The following is a 23,067-nucleotide window of genomic DNA, read 5'->3' as shown; positions in this document are numbered from 1 at the left end:
TCTTTCTATTACTCATGTCTGTTAGAGGCTCTGTCGACCCCAGGGCCATATTGTGGCTGGAAGGATTAGGTAAATTGCAAAAATTCAGTGACCTCATAGGGAGTCGAACCCACAACCTTCCAGCTTGTAGCATAGTGCCTCAACCAACTACACTACTGCATGCACCAAATCATCTTATAGTCACTTTTAATTGTCACATCCCTGCTACCTGCTAGTCACATTTCTTGTACAACACTCAGTGTAAGCATGTCTCCTTGAAACCGCTCAAGTTTCACTTTGTGTTAGAATACCAAATAAGTCTTTTTACTATTCAAAAACAACTTCTGTCATTTTGTATCATTTCTCTATCATTACAGCTTGATTTAATTATTTTAATTGCCTAGCTTACCGTATTCTGTTGACTGTGCCATGTACAGTATATACTAATCATATTTTTCTTCCTGCTCTTTCAGTTTCCTGGTGCCTCTTGTCCTCACGTCCTTTCATCACCTGTTTGATCTGGTTGTTTTCATTAATCACTTCATTTATAACCCTACTTAACATACCAGATTTTGAGCTAAGCGACTGTGTCCCTCTCTTAATTTTTATAGAGTTCTCGTAGGATTTGAGGTTCTCTCACCAGTGGTTATGAAGGGTTCTGTCTTCTGGGATATAACGCCGTGTAGGATCTGAGGTTCTCACAGCGGTGGTTATGAAGAGTTCTGTCTTCTGGGATATAGCGCTGTGTAGGATCTGAGGTTCTCACATCGGAGGTTATGAGGAGTTATGTCTTCTGGGATGTAACGCTGTGTAGGAGCTGAGGTTCTCATGGCATTAGTTATGAACAGTTCTGTCTTCTAGGATGTAGCGCTGTGTAGGATCTGAGGTTCTCACAGCGGTGGTTATGAAGAGTTCTGTATTCTGGGATATAGCACAGTGTATGATCTGAGGTTCTCACAGCATTGGTTATGAACAGTTCTGTCTTCTAGGATATAGCCCTGTGTAGGATCTGAGGTTCTCACAGCGGTGGTTATGAGGAGTTCTATATTCTGGGATATAGCACAGTGTAGGATCTGAGGATCTCACAGCGTTGGTTATGAACAGTTCTCTCTTCTAGGATATAGTGCTGTGTAGGATCTGAGGTTCTCACAGCGTTGGTTATGAACAGTTCTCTCTTCTAGGATATAGTGCTGTGTAGGATCTGAGGTTCTCACAGCGTTGGTTATGAACAGTTCTGTCTTCTAGGATATAGCACTGTGTAGGATCTGAGGTTCTCACACCGATGGTTATGAAGAGTTCTGTCTTCTGGGATATAACGCCATGTAGGATCTGAGGTTCTCACAGCGGTGGTTATGTAGAGTTCTGTCTTCTGGGATATAGCGCCATGTAGGATCTGAGATTCTGACAGCAGTGGTTATGAAGAGTTCTGTCTTCTGGGATATAACGCCATGTAGGATCTGAGGTTCTGACAGCAGTGGTTATGAAGAGTTGTGTCTTCTGGGATATAACGCCGTGTAGGATCTGAGGTTCTCTCATCAGTGTTTGTGAAGGGTTTTGTCTTCTGGGATATAATGCCATGCTGTCTACTGAAATTCTACTGACATTTCACAGGAACATGTCACCTATATCTTCAGGGTTGAAGTGTAAGCCAAGCAAGAAACTTGTATGAAACAGGTTGGAAATTCAGGTCTGTGCTGGTTTCATTCTTGGCTTATTCTTTGACCCTACAGGTGGAGAGGACATGTTCCTCTGAAATATCAGTTGATATTCAGTTGGCTGCCTGGCTTTATATACCACAAGATAGAACTCTTTGGAGTGTACTTATTTATGTGTTTAATACCCTGTTTATTGCCTTGCTTTGTTTCTCTAGGCAAATGACAAACTCTGATCAACCTTTGCCAGCTCAACTTGTGGGCCCAGCTTCATCTTTATTCCACTGGTCACCAGTAGCACCATAATCACTTTCCAAGAACCAAATTTTAGTTGCAGATCTGTCAGTGTTACTCCCTTTGACATTGTCCTTTCATATGTCAGTGTATATCTGTCAATTCTGTCATGATAATGTTTCAGTGCTAAACTGCATGGTAGGACTGCAGAAATATGCCCTACTCCCACTGCTGACTCACATGGCCCACACAAGAAAATTTATGTAATATGCTTTGAGTAAATTGATTTGTTGCAATTCCTTGCCTTACCATTTGTTTGAAAAAGACGCACTTCTTGTTAAGATCCTTCCAGCATTGCTATAATAAAGTAATGAGAATCATAACCTAGAAATTTGAACTATAAATGAATTTCACAACTCTTTCCTTCCTTCCGTTCCTTTCTTAAAATTATGATTTGCAATGATAGCCTCAAGCAAAGCAGCAGGCATTGCATATGATGCTTGCAGTTTCCTGTTGTATCTGGTTATCATTCTTAACACCAGTTACATTTATGTAATAGAACCATGAAATAAATGTAACATGCTTGTTGAAGTTTTGTGATGATGATTATCCAACAGCTAATGACTTAATGTATGACAGTGTAAAAGCATATTGTCACCAGATTGCTGGTGGAAGCTCTGACTGATGTATCAGTTGTTTTTAATGTGTTCAAAATATTTTAACTTGTTTTTAATATGAGCTAAATATGGTATTATGATGTAAACATACATTGTCTTATTTTGTAAGTCTTCTTGACAATTGCTTAAGAGTATTAGTAGGATAAATTGACACAATTCTGTATCTAAGGCTTTTGCCTATTATAGATGTAATGGAATAAGGAAGACATAATAATAATAATAATAATAATAATAATGATAATAATAATAATAATGATGATGATGATGATGATAATTGTTTACATGATTGCTTTGTTTCATGTACATATGTCATATTTCATACCAAGTGAAGATGGGTCAAGTTATTTCTTTATCATTTCAAATACTGCTTTTAGTTCTTACTATCAGTTTTTTCTTATTCTGTAGGAACGAGAAGCTCGGATCGACTCAAAACGAAAGAATGAACGTAGTTCAATAGTATTTGCATTTGGAAGTTCAACTCCAAGGATGCTAGAACCTGCTGATACCGGCGGTTCCTTCTGGGGCACTAGGAGGTAAGAAAACACACTCAGCTTGTCAGGTTACTGCAGTTCTGGAAGCTGAGTATCAAGATTACCATCTCTGAGATGTGATGCTGTGTAGTTCAATAAATTGGTGCCATGATTTTGAAGGAACGTGTCATCTTGTCAGTTATGAGACCATGTCATCTGATAGGTGGATACCAACATTACTTCTTTAGCTTCTGGGTAGAAGTGACTACACTAAATATGTATGCAGCAAGTTCTTCTGAATCATTGATACCCATGTACCAGACTTCTACACAATTTAATTATCCAGAAGGTCACAATATGAATCAGTTTTCTAAAATTGAGTTGTGCAGAAAAGTTCAGAAGTGTGGTAGAATGATGTGGAGTATTTGCTGAAGGTATAACAAAATTGTTCAGTTAAATATGAAGCTGTTTAATATTGTAGCAGATTTGGTGGGAAAGCCATAAGGAAAGAGACCACAGGGAAGCCCAAGGCATAGGTGGGTGGACAATATTAGAATGGATTTTGGAGAGATAGGATGGGATGGTATGGATTGGATAGATCTGGCTCAGGATAGGGACCAGTGGAGGGCTCTTGTGAACACGGTGATGAACCTTCAGGTTCCATAAAATGCTGGGAAATTCTTGAGTAGCTGCAGAATTGGCAGCTCCTCCAGAAGGGCTCAGCTCCATGAGTAAGTAAGTAAGTAAGCAAGCATGTTTGGTCAAAGCATTGCCAGGTAGCAGCTCAGTAAATGCTTCCCAGCATGCAACAGTATAAAGGAAACTGTGTTTTCTACATAGTCAGCGCCATGCAAGAATAGGAAATGGGTTCCCTGTGACCAGTTGCTAGGTTACGCAATGATTCTTGCAATATAACTGTGTTTTCTATGTGGTTGCTGCCACAGCAATATAATGATATTCCCAAAATAACCGAGTCAGTTGAGGGAATTGGACTGAGCAGTTGAGAGTCAGTTGCCAGTAAGACATAACCACAGGAAGTTCGTAGTAGTAGAAGAATGAGAAGTCAACCTGTGAAGACTATGTGTGCTGTAGTGCAGTGATATCTAGAGTCTGCCAGTTATAGTTCCTGTGTTAAAATCCATTGCCAGGAAACGGATAGTGAAAACTTTGTAGAGGAATAGCCATTGATTGGGCCTGTTACCTAGCAACGGCTAGTTAAAGCAGATATAGAAGACATTATATGTGTGTTATAATTACAGTAATCTTGAAAGTATTATAATTATTTGTAATAACTACTAGTGAATGTTCAGTAAATCAATTCACCAATCCAAACCCCATATACTAGTCACTAATACACATGACAGTGTGTAAATTAAGAGCTGACTGTGATATGAGAAGCTTCAGATTATTTGTGGTTAAAATTACCCTACTTATTGTTCTGAAATATTGTCGTTTTCTTTTTGTATTACATGATCAGTTCCGTCTTATAGTAACAAGAACTCATGAGGTAGTAGGAAGCAGTCCTCATTTGTGTTTGAAAAGTACACAGATTAGGTCCCAGCCAGGCTGCTGTATCTTAACATTGCTTCCAGGCAATTCCTGGGATCCAAGTAGGTTATGGCCGCTACCTTTCAGGTCTTTTTCAATTTTCACCAATCATACTGGCTTAACTTTACAGCATCTGACTTGTTGTTCAATATATTCTGCACTTTTGAGCCACTGATTGGATCTGCTGCAACTGTCATGGTTTCTCTCTGTTCTTCCAGGCAAATGCCATGACAGTACTCGGATATAAGCTGTGATACCTCCCATACAGTGTCCAGCTCACTATACACTATCATCTTGTAATATCAGTTGGTGCTCAGCACACATTACACTTAACAGAATGGGTCAGAATTGTTTTCAGAGTATACTAGCCAAATATTTTGGTTTTCCAGAAATAGGTGAATCAATATTTTCTGTTGCCTTGCTGCGGCTGTAGCCTCAAATTGGTGAGCAGATTTCATTTCCTCATGTATTGTTTATCCTATTCACAGGGCAGGCTTAAGTTAATGGGGAAAAAATTAAGCTTAAAACAGAGATGAATTGTTATGAATTCCCTTGATCTCAATGTCTTTGGGTCTTGTTTTCCATTTTGTCTGTGCCACAGATGACCAAGCAAGGTTTTCAGAGTGCTCACAAACATGAAATGGAAAATGTGTTGCCATCCAAAATTGTTCTCTTTCCATATGTGAGTGGGTGAGCACATTTCCAAACAGTGTTTAGCAGGTCATGCATAGATAAGCCAAATATACAAGAATTTGTGTCTTGCCATCAACATTTATCCTTCCGTTGAGCGCCGTGTGACTGTTGCAGTTTACAGTGTGTTGTGAAGTGAACTGAGGATAGAATGTAACCTTGAAGACACATTGTGACACAGAATCTGTTGTTTCAGGGCAACGTCAACAACAAATGTGATGACATTCTCAGCAGCTCCTTTAACTCGCCGTTCATCGGAACGGGAGTTGGATGGGAGTAAGAAGAGAGCCACATCAGCCAGTGGTCTTGACCGCAAACCTGGCGAAGGTTGGAAGCACATAGACACATGTTTGTAATTAAGTTAGTTTAAACTTTGGTGTGAAGAGAGTAGTGTGCCTAGTTGCAGGAGTGGAGTAAGACCAAGTCTGTCTGCTCTGGCATCAGACAGACCTTAGTACACCAGCCTCTGATGGTAAATGAATAGAGAGCAGTAATGATTTATAATTATAATTGGTAGGAAGAATGAAGGTGCTCAGGGGGAGAAAATGCTCTGGCCCCACTGTTATTTCATCCACCACAGATCCCACATGAATTAATGTAGGAGGTGAACTTATTGTTCCCCCAGTTTCACTGTTGCTCACTCAAAACACTAGGAAATGAAAAATAAATTTTCAAGACTGTATCTTCAATGATGCTTGTGTTAGTACAGTCCACTGAATTATTTGCTTTTGGATAAGACATGAAGTAATGTAAGATGTAGTGCTGTCCATGAATTTCATTTCTTAAAAAGTACAACAGACTTTGAAGAAGAATATGTATACATCACATTTTGTTACAAACTAGGTAAAAGTGTGAAGTGTCCTATCATCTGTTATAGACGCACAATGGACCAATAACTGGTCTAAGTGCATGGGGAAACCCACCCCCTCTAATAATAATAATAATAATCTGCTATATGACACTCTGTAGTCTGGTAGAAGTTAACCAGCATTTTAGAGGAATATAATACCTCCATTTTGAGGGTAGAGAGTAAAAGCTGAACAAGCAACAAGCAATAGTAAAAGGAAAGAGAGGAAGGTGGAGGCATTATGTACTTCCGAAGCACTGGCAAACTTGTACTGGACTACATGCCATCACATCTCAGAAGGTGAGAACCTCAACTCCATCACAGAAAAAACTGCAGTAGACACCCACAACATAAGAAAACTTTCTTTTGAAGTTGAACTAAAAAATGTTAGTGTTTTATGGAGTTGAAATATGTTAAATATTCTTGCTGAAGGCTACTGAATGGTTAGGGTATTGTCTTTTGATACTGTGCATCAGAAACTCATCACATTGGGAACTAACAGTGAATCAAAATTTCTACATGAATATTCTGTGGTGTTTGTGGAATGATGCGCTCTGAAACTGTTATATGAAGTGGTGCCTGGGGATTGGTTTCTCTACCATGACAGTGCTCTAGCTCAGTCAGCAATCCATTTATGTGTGGAAACCATGCGAGTGTCACTACCCATGATGAAGAAATCTGATGGCCATGTTACAATCAAAGCAAAATCACAGACAACAATTGCAGATTTGGAAACTTAGAGATTCCATAGAGCTTTGAAGAATGGCAGAATTGCTGGAATCACTGTATCAAGCCATAAGGGAATTACATACTTTCAAGGAGACAGCATAGAATAACTGCTTGCTTACTTACTCATGGAGCTGAACCCTTCTTGAGGAGCCGCCAATTCTGCAGCTACTCAAGAATTTCCCAGCATTTTATGGAACCCGAAGGTTCATTGCCGTGTTCACAAGAGCCCTCCACTGGTCCCTATCCTGAGCCAGATCTATCCAATCCATACCATCCCATCCTATCTCTCTAAGATCTGCTAAATACATTAAATATAAAAATAAATTCTCTACAGAAATTTATGATTATTGTGACAGGACATTTGAAGGCCAGAATAATGGAGCCAGAAGAAGTCATCCATTTTGTGGTAACGGATGGGTAAACTCGTTTCCACACCAACGGATATGCACGCAACAATAGAGGAAGTGCTGGAAACATTGTTTTCTGTGCAGTCCATGCTGAGGCTATATAGCAAGGACTAATGGGTCAAGTCAGTTAGGAGGTGATGAAAAGGGAACCCATTGCCTGAGGATATAACTGGTCCACCCTGTTCCTGAGGGATAGATATGAGGACCTGACCCTCCAGGTTTTGGGAGTCTTGAATCTGAGGCAGTAAAATATGGTCTGAGTTCTGTGAGACTCAGACCTGAGAATGACTGCTGGCGAGGACCAGTAGCAGTTGTAAACAACAGACCCGTCCTCTCATCAGAAAGGGCACCCCACATCAGCAAACCTTGAACTGTGTGTCTGTAACAAAAACCTGGTCTTGGGCCCAAGGTGGAGCTTGACTAAGACAGACTGGCCAACTGACCATCAATCATAACATAACATTGACTTTGAAGTCACTGTCATGAGTTAGTTGAGTTAGTCAGTTGTGAAGCAGCTGCCAGCCTGTAACTAAGCTAATGGAAGAGGATCTTTTACCAGTCAGTGATGAGTGAGGACACAGAAGACTCAGTGTGAGCTGTAATGGGAAGCAGAGTGAGTGAATTAGTGTGAGCTTTATAATTACTTGTTGCTCTTTAGTGTTCAGTAAATCACGTTACCAGTCCAAACCCCATGTCTAGTTACTAACAGGTGACAGTATGTTTACACAGCCATCTGGTCGATGATGTTGACAAGGAGTTGGAAGGTACTAAGGTGGCTTGACTTCCCATAGTTGGTTTTGCAAAGTTTAGTCTGTTAGTGTCAGTAGGTTGTGAGGCAGATGAACAGATGTGCACACATCTTGATATTATGGTTCTAAGTAAGAAATTTCTTTTCTTCAGAACCCTAGAAAGTGGTGAAAGCTTTCATGAGGCATGCGGCTGTCATTCTGAAACACTTCAAAACATTTTATTCAAATTATCTTTGATAGAAGCTGGGGTAATTTATAACTGTGTTGTGTTATTAGATTTTAACTTTTCTTTTGTTCTCTGCTTTCATATGTGTGATAGTTAACATAAAACTAAGAACTGAAACAGATTTAATATATGAAGATAATAGTGTGACACCATGTACACGTAGTTTGGTAGATGGGTGTCAACATATTTAGAGGAATTTGCTAGTTCCAAGTTCAGGGTAGAAGAGAGGGGTGGAGAAGGTTGAAAGAAGTGCAACAAGTTGCTCCAAAATAGTTCCATATACCTACCAAACTACATGGTGTCACGTCCCAGAAGACTGTAATCATTATATGAGATTCAGATACTATGCAATTCAGATACACAGAAATATTAAACAGTTGGTTTGCATTTGGACATTTAAAAAAGCAGTACTTTTTGCATTGCATTTTGGAAATGGCATTGTTCCTTGAGTCAGCTGTGTGTGCCTGAATTTTATATATAGAATTTATGTAAATAAATGTATGTATGCTGTTTTCATAGACAAGAATTGATGAAATTGCTTATCTTGTAGAAATATTTTTTTATCCTAGAAATCAGCTAAGTTAATTTTTTCTGTTTTGAATTTTTACAGCTCTTGCCAGAAGCAGAACATTTCTGTTTATTCTTTATATGCATTAGCTTAAGCTGGCCATATTGTGAATTTCGTTTTAATTAAGAAAATAATTTAATAATATGATTTTGTCACTAAATTTGAGGAACAATTCTGTAATTAGATTATAGTGGCTCCTGAGTAAGTCTGTTATGATTAATGCAGGGACATATTCCCCATTTTATTTACAGATATGAAAATGTCTTCTTCTATGTACGAAGTATTCCACTGGAATTCAACTCCTGAGCCTACCTGTAAACCCATTCAGAGGGCTAAAAGCCTTTCATGTGCCCCTGGCTCAGAGCCACAGACAACCCTGGGTAAAACTGACCCTCAAGTTGAGGTTGCTACCAAGTTGAATTTGAACTTAGATGGGCGTGATCGTAACATTTTGAGTGCCCCCCACACGCCCTCGAACCGATCTGTCCATATTTCCAGTATTTTGCCTGGATTTGGGAGCTTGCCTGGTGGTGAGTTGACACTTAGAACCCTGGTCAGTGCTCTTCTAGTTTTCTTTTAGGCATTCATTGTCCTGAAACCCTCTCTGCATGGTTGGAAACTACATTTTGTATGGTAGCAATCATTCAGGTCTTGCTCTTGTTACTGACTTGAATTAACCAATGAGAAATAAACTAATTTCCAGTTAATTGTTAGTGATGTTCACGTGATATGTGAGTGACTCCCTTGCATTCATATATTTTCAATCTTAGCTTCTTTCTTGGTTTTGAACTGATGAGCTTATCTAGCATGTTCAGATAATGATGGCTGAATATGCTGCTGTTGCTTGTGTGTTGTTTCACGTTCAGATCTGCCTTGAAGCAGATTTATAGTACGTTAGATATGTCTGAAGACGTGTGATGAAGGTGTATTATTAAACTGATACATAACTCTATTGGAAAATTTCCATCGTCATGATGGTGGCTAAGCAGCACAATGAAGAGTTCTGTCTTCTGCAGTATATTGACATGTAGTCCATTGGAAGTCTACTGTAATTTCAGGGGAACATGTCTTCATCATCGGGGTCAAAGAATAAGCCAAGCAAGAAATCAGCATGAAGGAGGTAACAAGCAGAGCTACCTTGACTTGACTTGACTTGACTTGACTTGACTTGACTTTGAACAGACTATATGGCTACACCTCAGAAGGTAGAACTCTTTATGATCAGTGCTTTGGGAAATTCAAATCCTACAAAAAGCACAGGGTTACAGAACTACTTCCATCATCAGGTGAAAGTATGAAACCCGCTCTATTTTGTTCATTGGATGCAGCGGACATGGGCCCATTAGAGTAGGTTCCATACTTTTACCTGATGGTGGAAGTAGAGCTTCTAGAAGATGGTATTAACAAAGAACCAGATGATGGAAAATGTGTCAGTTGAATATTATTTTGTTTATAAGGTCTAAAAGTTTGTGATGACGTTACATCGATACCAATATTATGTATCTGGCCATTACCCATTGTCCTGTTTTTATCTAAAACACCGTCCTGTTTATATTTCAAAACACAACGTCTCGGAGAGACTGGAGTCTGTCACCGGCTTCAATTAAAACCTATTGAGTTGCACCAGTTGATGGAGCTAGTCCATATCTCTGGAGACGGAGTAGCTCTATCTCCACAATATTGTGTTTTGAATTATAAACAGGTCGCTGAATGATGTCCAGAAACATAATATTTTATTGTCATGTTTAACCTGAATCTTTGTTTAGCCATGATGTTGAGAATGTTTCGCTTACTGCTGACATTTGTATGCATATTAATTTGTTGTGTATAGATCTTGCATTGACTGAGTTTATGTTGCATGATTATTGGCATCAGTAACAAAGATATGACTATATCTATAAGTTTTATGTGTAGCCCATTTATGTGAATGAGTACAAGTCAGTTTCATATGAAAGAAACTTAAGTCATCACATGTATTTGAAAAAAGTCACACGAAAAATAAAATTTCAGCATGTAAAGGACGTCACATGTTTAACAGAAAAGATTGGTAATGTGATACTTTAATTTATTTACTCAGGAGAAGACGGAGATGTAACTGCGCCTGAAACAGCAGTAGTTGTGTCTGCACAACAGCGCGTCAACAGGAGGAAGACAGACCTGATGCCCACAATTCCTTCTCCCCGGGATCTGACCCCCACCTCTAGTTCCAGACCCTCTTCTGTCTATCTGCAAGGACATCGTCCATTTAGCAGAACCCCAGGTAGGGCTTACTCCATGTCCCGCCTGGACCAGCTTTCCCAGCCGCGCCGACGTCCAGCTGCAGAGCTGGCCTCATTGCATGAAAAGACTCGTGACCCATCCACATTGAGATCCTCCCCCGCCACTGCCAAGAGCATGTCCTGTAGCATGAGTCACCTCGCAGGTAGTAAACATTCTCAGCGTGGGTCTCAGCTTTGCAGATCAGATGCTTCACGCAGCATGTCCCAGTTGACAGGGAGTGGACAGGGGTACCCTGTTCCGCCACCCCGACCCACACGGGCAGAAAGGCTGCGTCAGAGGGCTCGTGAAATGGCTCATCGCAGTGTGACTAGTAGTGCTGGTCAGCTACAAGGTAAGTGTGCTCTTAGCATGGATGTCAGGGTTCATTTTGTTTCAAAACTGACAGTAACATTTCAGGATTATTTTTTTTTAATTATTTTCAACTCTGTGCTTTCTGTAAACATGTCAGAATCTGAAAATTGAATATTAGTGTGTATCTCATTGATCCTTTAAATCCACAAAGTTGTGTTGATCTTACATGTGGTAATGAGGTTGATCCCATATGACAGTATTCTCTTCCACCGGCTTAATACATATTCATATGTTACTTTTTCCTCTCATTAATGTTATCCTACAGAACTAGGATATCACAGTCAATATAGCGACTGGCTACAGGCTGGACGTCCAAGGAGTCGAGTTCTCAAGTTCTGGTGGGGGCAAGAATTTTCGTTACTCCATGTCTTCCATGCCAGCTCTGTGACACACCCAGCCTTCTATCCAATGGGTACTGGGGCCTGTTTCTCCTGGGGTGAAGCTGACCACTCACCCCTAACTAGTGCCAAGTTCAAGAAAGTGTGGTTCTATACATCCACTCCCCCATACATCTTCATAGCTTAGTGCTTAATAGTTAAGCATAGGGACAACATTACTATTTTTAACTTTTACCTTTATTAATGTTATCCTAGTTCAGTTCTTTCTATGACTAGCAGTTTGAGAAAACAGCCGTTTAAACAGATTGAACCCTGACTGAATGAAGCATGAAAGGTGTTCTAAATCAAAGTGTTATGGTAGCAAAGAATATCTGTGGTCAGACATACAAAGAGTTCCTTTAGTAGCCAAAGGTGAATATTGTCTGCCATCGGTAGCTGATCAGTAAGTAATATATCTTGAGTAAAAGTGACAATTTCTAGCAGACGACTGATTTGTTGCAAAATCATCAAAATTAATAAACATGGTTCAATCACAGGCAGTGTTCCTCTTTTCACTATTGTAGTCTCTTACTTGATGCACTAGAGGAAGCGTTGAAGGTTTTTCTGGGAATCTTTGCTCAAAAACACTGCATTTTTAAGTTAAATATGCTGTGCTGTGGATAAAGTGTTTTTGAAACAACAGTTGCGGATTTCTCCATGCCATAGGAAATTGCAAGAAAATTTTTGGTAATAAAATTCTAATCATCTGTGTGGAAATATCTGCGAAAGCTTTTGAATGTAATCCCTGCTCACCAGCTGAACTAAAAACGCTTGGCCAGACAATGGCTACAGTTTTTTCACATTCATTACATATTCAGAAACTTTGTCAGTAGTGGATATTTTCATTGAGAAATATAGTGTTATTTTAAAGAATCTCTATATTATCCTGTTGGAACTTACTTCCACAAATGTGTATTCAGTTTGTTTCACTTTAAGTTTAAATGTTTGGCAGTAGATGAAGCAAGTTTTACAGAGCAGTGACTTCTTTATAAATGTACATATCCATAGTGTATGCATACAGATTAAACAAGATTGGGAACATTATGCACAATACTGCAGCACACAGTATTGCTAGTGGTAGTCTTGAATTTTAAGTTTGCTTACAAATATTAATGGGCATGTTGTAGCATAGTTGGTTGGGGCATTATGCTACAAGCCAGAAGGTCACGGGTTCAATTCCTGATGATGTCATTGGATTATTCAATTGACCTAATCCTTCCAGCCACACTATAGCCCTTGAGTAGACTCAGCCTCTAACAGAAATGAGTACCAGGAATCTTCCTGAGGGTAAAGGGCAGCTGGTGCATGAGGCTGACAACCTCACTGCCATCTGGGAGGCAATTGTTTAGAAAGTGTGAGAGCCTCAACACCTCCCAACCCTGTGGGCCTCCATGGTCTGTTACAGGGATAGCCTTACTTTTTCTTTATTTATCTTTCTCCCTTTTCCCAGATATCAATAATTAAGTACAAATTAGTGAAAGTGCCCCATATCAAATATCAGCATAATCTGTGGAAGCATGTTGGCACTAACTTCGCTGACAAGTGGCGGTCACTCGGTCGGTGTAGTTCACTTGCGGACTACAGGCCAAGGAGTTAGTTAACGGCTGAAAATCATAACTGCCTGACAGCTTTTGTTGTATGAATGAATAAATGCACAAGGGGTGGGCCATAATGATCAGGCCCTTGCACTGTGACCTTCATTGATCTATTGCGCTTCCCTTATTTGATTAACTCTTTATCAATCCTACACTTCAAATGAAATGTAAGACCTTGTTTATGGGGGCATCATAGTAGTCACTTGGTTGCATAAAAAACTGGCCCACGAACTTTTAATGTAAATTTGTCATATCCGATTTCACAATTATGGGATACATGGAAATGTCCATTTATGGCCTTATAGTAATCAGGCTTTATTTTGATGAATATAGCACACAAAACTGGAATTTCTTGTCTCATTTTAGGGAAGGTCTCTCATGTTGAATTTTAATATAATCGTTCCAGTGGTTTGGGTGCTGATAGCAGATCACATACTGGCATGACATGCGCAGAAGTCATTCCTTTGGAAATACTTGATTATAGAAGTGTATATTTTTGTTGTTGATATCAGATTTGTCAAACTATATAAAGCTGACTGAAGTTTTTGGATAAAAATTTTCTGTAACAGTTTTAGATGTGCTGCTGTTATAAGTGAATACATCTACAGTTCAGAGTTTAGCACTGTTCAGCAGTGCATCTGGTAGTTTTCATGGCGTTTGTTGCCAGTAGTAGAGGGACTCTTTGTGTGTGTTCGTAGTGGTGACACTGCAGCTTATAATTTTAGCATTGGAGAAATAGATGTGTGTGCAGTGTTCATTAACTCCTAAGGAGAAGCATGTGTTTGGACTTAGATTGTGTGTTTATTGGTGTGCCTGTATTTGTTGAAGCTGCTTTTGATGATATCATAAATGTTGTTTTTCTAGCGCAGAAATATACATATGTTAAGAAAGAAAGTAACTCTTTGAAGGGCAAGACATTCTTTCCGCTGTTCTCTTCACTCCTGTAGGTTCACTGAGGGCACCAATCCCAGTTCTTCCTCTCCCCCATATGCACCATTTCTTCCATGCTTGGGTTCCTTTTCTGCTGGTAAAGATGGAGACAGCAGGTTGCTTTGAAATGTCGGAGGCAGTATTCCAGACTACACAACATCACATCCCAAAAGATGGTAGTCTTCACAGTCAGTGCTCTGAGAACCTCAGGTCTCACAGAATGTAAATTGTTAAAAACAGAAGAAAGTACTCGTAGAATTACTCATAGAAAATATTAATAACACTGGCATTACTGTATCTCAGATCAGTTTGAGCAAGGTTTAACTATAGCCTCAGCATTTAGCTTTTCTACCCACTTGTGGGTCACATCTTTCATGTGTTTTGTAGAGGACAGAACCAGGAAAGAAGATTTAGGCCTTCAAGGATTTGAGACCATGTTGTTCTGCAGGTAGGAACCTGGTGTGTCCATCTCCATGTTCTCTGATCTCTATTCCCACCCTGTTTGGAGGCAGCAAGTTTCTTGAAACGTTGAGTATGTATCTGGCATACTGCACAGTGTAATATTCCTTAAGGTTAATCTTAATACTCACCTCAGTGAGAACTTCAGATCTCATGAAGAGCACTAGATTCAGGAATGTAACATTGTGTAGTTTGATAGAAGACCATTGCTCTCTCTGAGGAATGCCAGTGGACTTCTACTAGACTACACAACATTACAGTACTAAAGATTGTACTTCTACTCTTCATAATTACTGCTATGAAGACCTCACACCCTTAAATCTTGAAGAGAGTATGTATCTAAGGAAAGTAACATGTCTGGTTCAGAGAGCTGTAAGACATTCAGTAGGTTATAGCAGTATTGTTTTTAGTAGTATTTAAATTAAAATCTCTTATAATACACATTTTGATATATAGCATGCATAATCAAACAGTTCTTATGAGTTTATGTAAGTGTACTGGTAACTCAGTTTGGGAATGGAGGTTAGAACATTGATATTAGGGCATCTGCTGAATAGTTTTCTTTTGAAGTTTGTAATGCATATACCACATACTTTCATAGCATGTTACAAGATGTCTATATAAATTCTCCCTGTGCTTAACTTAACAATAGATGCATGGCTTTTATTTTTATTTGTTACTTTGCATGTAAGCATGATATTCAGTTAGCACTTAGCGTTGGGAAGAAATGAACAGGTTTCATTACTAAGTGTAGTGTTCTGTGTTGCTTATGAATGGCTTAATTACCAGCACAGGTGGTGACTATATCCAATATTTTGCACATATTTTCATAACACATGATGTAGTTTTCACCATGTTCTTTGTTGTCATTATGGCCATCGATATTATCATGTGTATGAGTGACTGTAGACATGGTTTGGATTGGTAATTGGATTTCTCTCTCTCTCTTTCTTTTGCAATGACTCTTTCAGCCCATTCAGGGCCCAGGCCTTTTATTGAGTTCCGTAATCATTTTTCACAGACAGTAGGACTCCTTGGATGAGTGATCAGTCCATCACAAGACCACTGCCCAAACACAGGACAACACAAACATGGAATAAACACATACACACACCAAACATCCATGTCCTGAATCTGATTCAAACCCACAATCCCAGTGTCCAAGCAAATGTAGACAGTTCATGCCTTAGACTCCGTGGCTGCTGTGACCGGCCTTATTGAACACTTACAGAATGTAACTACAAGTAACTATAGCGCTATCGCTAATTCACACGTTCTGCAGTTTACTACATCATGAACCAAGTCTTCTCAGTCTGCTGTGTTGTCACCTGTCATCTGGTAATGACCTCCTCTGGGTTCCCAAACTGACCCTGCCTTAGCTACCAGCTTCAGCACAGCAGTCCTCTTAACTCATTCACTCACCAACCAATTTGCTCCGCTTTACTGTACTAAACTACCTCGGCGTGGTGGATCAAGTGATACACCCTCAGAGTAGATTCATAGAAAAAACCAATTCCATTGTTCTTCATGGACTACTGCCTAGCAACAGCTCCAGTACATTTGCGTGTTCATGATCTTGCTGCATGGCAGTGGCCATTGTCTCATTTTTTGTTTCGTGCTCATTACCTATGAATCGGTCTGTATGTGCCAATATGTTATATATAAATAAACCTCTGATACCAAAATGTTTTGCTAGGTCCAGAGGGCGTGAGGATTAATTGTATACATCGGAATAAAGGAATACCCCCCCACCAAAGCTACACAACATCGAGTTAAATGACTTGATATTTTGGGTTTTGAATGGGTGAAGGGGACATGTTGACTAAAAAATAATGAATTTATTGTTTAAAACAATATAAACTCTGAATCCGAAACAGCTGACATGGATGGCAACGTACAAGTGTGTTTATGAGTGGAAAGTAGAGACTGAAACTATGGAAGTCACAGAACTTAGTTGCATGATTACACATGGGAACAGCTATCACATTAGTTAGTGCTAAAATCTGTAGTGAGACCCAATTGAAGTTTTGCATGTGTTCCTTGCAGCTGTTTTTAAGTTTTAATCAAATATCAGATTCTAGTGAAAATTTCATTTCAGTCAGACCCAATATTTTGTTTGTGGTGCCTATACAGAGTGTCCCAGAAAGAAAGATCAGTATTTTGGGAGGTCATAATATTGGTCATTCTAAACGAAAAAATATATATGCATGTCCTATTCAAAATGGTTTCCGAGATAAAACTGTTTCACCTTATAGTAGTTTGGTTGCACTCAGACCAGCAACACGGCATGTCCTCACACAAGTTGCAAAATGCAGTGATGTTGGCAGTGGAATTTTTGGAAATATATTATACTAGGTAAACTGTACCAACTTTGTCACTTGAACAATAAATACCCATATTAGAAACAGTATGTAATATCTCTTTCTTATCAACAATTTTGGAACTGTACAGTCAAATAGCTCTGTCTTGGAAATTGTTCAGAATAGGACACATGTACATACACATGTTTTGTTCAGAATGACAGACACTATGACCTCCCAGAATATTGACTTTTCCTCCCAAGAGAGTCTGTATTTGGAATGCAAACTCAGTGTGATGAGTGATTTCTGCTGTACTTACTTCTTTGCAAAATAAACTGCTTTCGATTGCATGACAATGAGTATTATTTATCATCATCATCATCAAATGTAAGTACCTGTTTAATATATATATATGTGTGTATCATTATAAAGAATATTAGTGGTATCTTTTATGCTATTAATGAAAGGTAACTCATCTTTTAATGGCTAATTAACAGTACTGAGTAAGTATTTTTCTAATAATGTACTGCAGCAAATGTTACAATTATCAAGAAAAGTGCTATCTTCTGGGGTGTGGTGCCCACAACTCTTCAGTGGTCACCTTCATGAGAAACTCAAACCAAATCATGTGATTATCAGTCTCAAATTCCTGTGTATATAGTGATATTCATAAAAATCATAGAGGAAGAGGTATGACTGTTTGACTGGATAGAAAGAGTATTAGTATTCCATGGTGTCTCCTTGAGTGATCTGCCGTTGCCAAAATAGAGTTGGTATCCATTTCAGAGATGTCTAGATGTACAGATGTAGTTGCCCTTAGAGTCTAGTTCCCTGTTCAAATACTGACCGCTTCGGAAGAATGGGGCAGAGTCTGCAGGACAGTAATATTAACAGTCCAGAATGCTGACTGCTGATATTCCTCGACTTAGCATCAAGGCAAGGTCCCATACAAACTTCAAGGGCACCATGATCAAACACAAACCTCTTAATGAACCAGGTCAGGTTACATTATTGGCAGTTCCAACAGGAATATGGTGTTTTCTTGAAGTCATTTCTGGTGTGTTACTCCGTTGAAGTAATGCCAGCATAAAAGAGTGGAACAAAGGTGTGATGACTGCCCAGCAGACACCGTCATACCGCCCCAAGCGGTCCACACACAGGCAGGACACCAGGCTCTGGGACTGTGTGTATAAATACAGTGAACTGATCAACACATCAAGCCATGATGGTGACAGGAAGTGTTGGGCACCAACTCCATTCTGACATGCCTTGTCACCCTAGAAGACTTCATTGATGAAAGCTTCAAATCCTGAAGAGTTGATCTGACTATCTGTTGCACATTTCTTGGCCCTTGGCAAAATGGTGATAGTGGGAGAGGATTCCATCACTGTTTCTCCTACACTTCTCTGCCTATCTCTATGGCTTCTGTGCTTGCTTTATGTACCTGCATCTGATACATACTTTCAACTTTATGAGGGAAGATATTCTGGTGTGGGGAACTGGAGGCATTCCTCCATTTGGATGGAAAGTTGTAATGCATTTACAGAGGTGATGGTGTCATAACACACTTTCTTTGAAGAAGTCATTTTTTACTAAATACTGTATTATTATTGTTATTAAATTGAGAAGGATGAGGCAGAGGGGATATAGAAAATGCATTCAAAATTTTATTTACTCTCTAAACTACAAGGGAAGTTATAGCATAAGAAATCTAGGCATACGAGTAGATATAAGGATGATATTTAAATGTGTCTTAAAATATACAGGGTGTGAAAGTATGAAGTGGGTTCAGCTGGCTTAGAATATGTGCTCTTGTGAACCTGGTAATAAACTGTTGGGTTCTGTGTAAAATAGAGAATTTTGTGCCCACCTTAGTGAGTGGCCCTATATATGTATGTAATTGTCTGGGAAATAGGGGACAAGGTGTTGAAGTTTTTGTACTTCTTCAGATGGCCATTCAATGACATGCTGTCACTTGACTGACTGACTGAAGCTGCTCAGTGTACACACTCCACAGTTTGTAAGATTATGGTCCAGAATATGATACCATTTAATTGTGTAAGTGGTTGCTTATGTTCTGGAGGAAGCTTCTGCCTTGACTTTCAGAAAAAGCATGACCAGATATTTAGGGAACCGACAGACTGAGCTCCATCCTAGTAGCATGAAGAAGAAAGATGGTTTCCCCCGTAGAAAATAATGGAAGACCCTCATTCAGACCTTGAAGAAGAAAAGAAGTCTGTTTCTAATGACAAAGCATGCACTTCCATCTGACTTGGCCTTTATAAGGGCGTTCCGTGAAAGTTGCTCATAAAGTTTTTCCTGTTCCCCATTTCCAAAGGCCATTTTCCTTGTGTAACGTACATGCATCAAGAGCCGGGATAGCACAGTCTGTATAATGACTGGCTATGGGCTGGACAACCGAGTGGTCGGAGTTCGAGTCCTGGTAGGGTCAAGAATTTTCACTTCTCCATCTTGTCCAAACCGTCTCTGGGTTCCTATTCAGTGGGTACTGGAGTAAAGAGGTGGGGACATGAAGCTGACCACTCACCTCCAGCTAGTGCCGAGGTCAGGAAAACATGGGTCTATACATCCACTCAGCCATAAGTCTTCATGACGTAGTGCTTAGTTAGTTAAGCACAGGGACGATTTTACCTTATGTTTAACACACATGCATCACAACTTGATGCACTTCTGCCATAAAAATGGAAGCAGCAGGTTCCTCAGAATTGCCGGTAACCATCTATAAAACTATGTAATGTTAAAAGCCAGAAGACATGTCTTAATTTTCACCATCTTGAAAACTTCATAGCTCAGTCACACGTGTTACATTTTTGGCTATGCACCCTCCACTCTTCTTTGTTCCTCATTGATGGCCTTATTCACGTGATGTACCATAGGCATGTAGACAGTGCTGTCTCTACATTATTTACTGATATGTTATTAAATTTTAAAATCATTTGATAAAGTAAAATGCGCTGTGGGGTAAGATCAGTGATCTACATTGTGCTGCTGTTTACTCTGTAGTAGAGGATTTTAGCTTCATAACTTGTACTCTTCTCCAAGTATAATTAGAATGATCAAGTCACGGAGGATGAGGTGGGCAGGGCACGTAGCATGACTGGGGAGATGAGGAATGCATGTAGGATATTGGTGGGAAAGACCGAAGGAAAGAGACCACTGGGAAGACCAAGGCATAGATAGGTGAACAATATTAAAATGGATCTTAGAGAAGTAGGGTGGGATGGTATGGATTGGATTGATCTGCTTCAGGATAGGAACCATTGGAGGGCTCTTGTGAACACGGTCATGAACCTTTGGGTTCCATAAAATGCTGGGAAATTCTTGAGTAGTTGCAGAATTGGCGGCTCCTCCAGAAGGGCTCAGCTCCATAAGTAAGTAAATAAGAGGATTTGTTTCCTGTACATTGTGGTCTAGAAAAGGTGTCATGTTGACTGATACTGGTTGTATGCTGCACACTGTTGTACATTACTGGTGTAAGATTTGAGGTTTTCACGGTGGTGACTATGAAGAAAGCTGTCTTCTGGGATGTGGCGCTGTGTAGAAATAATTGTGTTAACTGACGTTTCGGAGGAACGTATTGCCTCCATCTTCTGGTCTTCTACCCTGAAGATAAGGTAGAAGACCTCCGAAACGTCACTTAACACAATTTCTGCACAGCGTCACATCCCAGAAGACGGCTTTCTACATTACTGGTATTTACCTGACTGTGGACTCCAGAACAGACTGTTTCTAGAAGGTTTAGAACATTTTTAGAATTAGTGTAGTACACAAGTATCGCTAATGTGTTTTAAGTTTCATTTTGACTAAATGTAGAATATGAGTCAGTCTAATTCATGTTTGATATACACCATCGGAATGTCTTGAGGAGGGGGGAGTTATAATGATGCTCCAAGTATGTAGACTATACTGGGGAAGAATTCAGGCAGTCTATACACTTCCTGGCAGTTATATAGTGCTAAATATAGTAGGTGTGTACATATGCAGAATTTTTGCTTCTTGCTTATGGATGGCTTACGCTTCGCTTAGGTTTACGCTCTGGTGAGGTGACACCGTCACCCCCTTCACGACCTCTCAGTGCACTCAGTCAGCAGAGTATGAATAGCGTCAACTCTGGGGTTAGTCTCCGTGCTCGTCCAGTCTCTGCAGCCCGTAAGCCTCGTCCCATCAGCATCGCAGTGACGGGCATAACACAAGAGCCTGATAGTCAAACAGTCCGCACCTCGCACAGACACAGTGAGCTGCTCTTCTTATTGTTCACTCTTTTCTCTGGTCATGGAACCTATGAAGGAGCTGTGAATTACACATCTGACATTTTTACTTTTCTCTGTGTGTTATTTTATGCTGTACATATGTTTATGAGTAGCAGTATAGAAACTAGACTACTGACTGTATTATGCAGAAATCAGGGTTCAATTCCTGATATGGAAGCAAGATATTTTTCTCTTCTTTGTATCATCCATAGCAGCTTTGGATCCCACCTAACCTTCTATCCAGTGGGTATCAGGAAGTCTTTCCTTGGGCTAAAGTGGCTGGGGCATGAAGCTGCTGCTCACTTAATCTGATACCAAAGTTAAGGAAGTGTTGACATATACATCTATTCCCCCATATGTCTTCATGACTTTGTGTGTAATTAAATGTGAAGACTTTAGTTTACCTTTTACTTGTACTTATATTGCAAACAGTAGTACTGCAAGACCAGCAGAATGGATGTACAGTGTGGATCAGTAGAGGTTCAAACTTTGTAGATAATTTTCAATGAATGCAACCTGTTGTGTATCATATATTATTTCTTACCGAGAACCGTAACAACACAACATCAATAACACTTGTAAGCAGCTCTAGAAGAGTTGTAATCTAGCCCTCCATCAAATTGGACATTTACACAGTGGAGTCGCCCATCAAATATTAAGTGATAATATACAACATAACAGGCCTCTGAACACCATGTCAGCAGTTGTGTATATAATATGTCCGTATGAGTATTACATGTATTATGATTGCAAAAACGAACTTCCAAGTACCATCGCATATACAGTTTTAACTGTACTTTGACTATGTAACTGATCAATTAATATTTTAACTTTTATTATAATTTATATTTAACATGCAATTGAATAACGAAAGGTTTAATGTATTTGCCTGATGATGGCCTTGTTGAAGGCCGAAACATGTAGCAAAGGTATTTTCTAGAGCTGCTTACAAGTGTTATTGATGTGTTGTGACGGTTTTCAGTAAGAAATAATATACGTAGATGATGATATGCATATATACATGGGTACACTTCATGGCAATCTTGTTGCTGTTCCTGTCTGATGAATACTGGGATGCACATTTCAGTACAAATCAGGGATTACGGTTTATTATGGAAAGGAACTAGAATCCAGAAATATAGTATTTCATACAGATGCAATGCAGTAACCTCAATACAGGTCAGCCTGTCTAACAAGTAATATAAATGGAAATATATTTCCTAGCTTTGGCTTTTACAGTTCATAGAAGAGATGAAAACTGTGGAACTCAATGAAGAAAAATGTGTTAAATTCTGTAATGTGTGGAATTTAGATCTTTTGAGAGGCCATGTTTCATGCCCATATGTATAACATTTCATACCATACTGATATTTTTTATATACAGGGTGTCCCAGGAGGAATGGACCAAACTTCGGGAGGGTGTTCCTTATGTTAAAGTATGCCGATATAACCCAAAACACCTATGTCCAAAGTTGAACCGTTACGGAGATAATGGCCCGAGAAAAGTGTGGTCTTCTTGCAGGTCCACGCACTGTGGACAGTCAGCTGTGACTGTTATCTGTTTGTACTTGAGTGTGGTGATGTCACACTAGCTGTGATCTCATGCGCAACCTACCAGAGCCTACACAGATTACACTGCGGCGGGGTCGTGAATGGGTGGTAAATTAGTTGTGTGATGAGTTGCTGAAATGCCTCTTGTGTTTTCACACGTGGAATATTGTGATATGC

At 39.6% G+C, this 23,067-nt stretch overlaps 1 protein-coding gene across 14 annotated transcripts in view; it reads left to right on the top strand.

The window, feature by feature from the left end:
- LOC111868862 (MAP7 domain-containing protein 2) overlaps positions 1 to 23,067 on the top strand; it is a 210,648-nt gene that overhangs the window by 164,722 nt on the left and 22,859 nt on the right. For 10 of the 14 annotated variants that reach the window (XM_023859894.2, XM_023859896.2, XM_023859891.1 and 7 more), the window contains 5 exons: positions 2,948 to 3,075; positions 5,447 to 5,577; positions 9,028 to 9,306; positions 10,854 to 11,387; positions 21,116 to 21,322. In XM_023859894.2, the coding sequence (XP_023715662.1) occupies positions 2,948 to 3,075; positions 5,447 to 5,577; positions 9,028 to 9,306; positions 10,854 to 11,387; positions 21,116 to 21,322 (1,279 nt within the window). The remainder of the gene's footprint in view (positions 1 to 2,947; positions 3,076 to 5,446; positions 5,578 to 9,027; positions 9,307 to 10,853; positions 11,388 to 21,115; positions 21,323 to 23,067) is intronic. The other 4 variants (XM_023859900.2, XM_023859897.2, XM_023859901.2 and 1 more) reach the window with 4 other exon arrangements.

The sequence above is a fragment of the Cryptotermes secundus genome, unplaced genomic scaffold (genome assembly GCF_002891405.2).
Source record: "Cryptotermes secundus unplaced genomic scaffold, Csec_1.0 scaffold523, whole genome shotgun sequence".
Classification (NCBI taxonomy): Eukaryota; Metazoa; Arthropoda; class Insecta; order Blattodea; family Kalotermitidae; genus Cryptotermes; species Cryptotermes secundus.
Note: the sequence above shows the minus strand (reverse complement) of the source record. Positions and strands in the feature narration are given on the sequence as shown.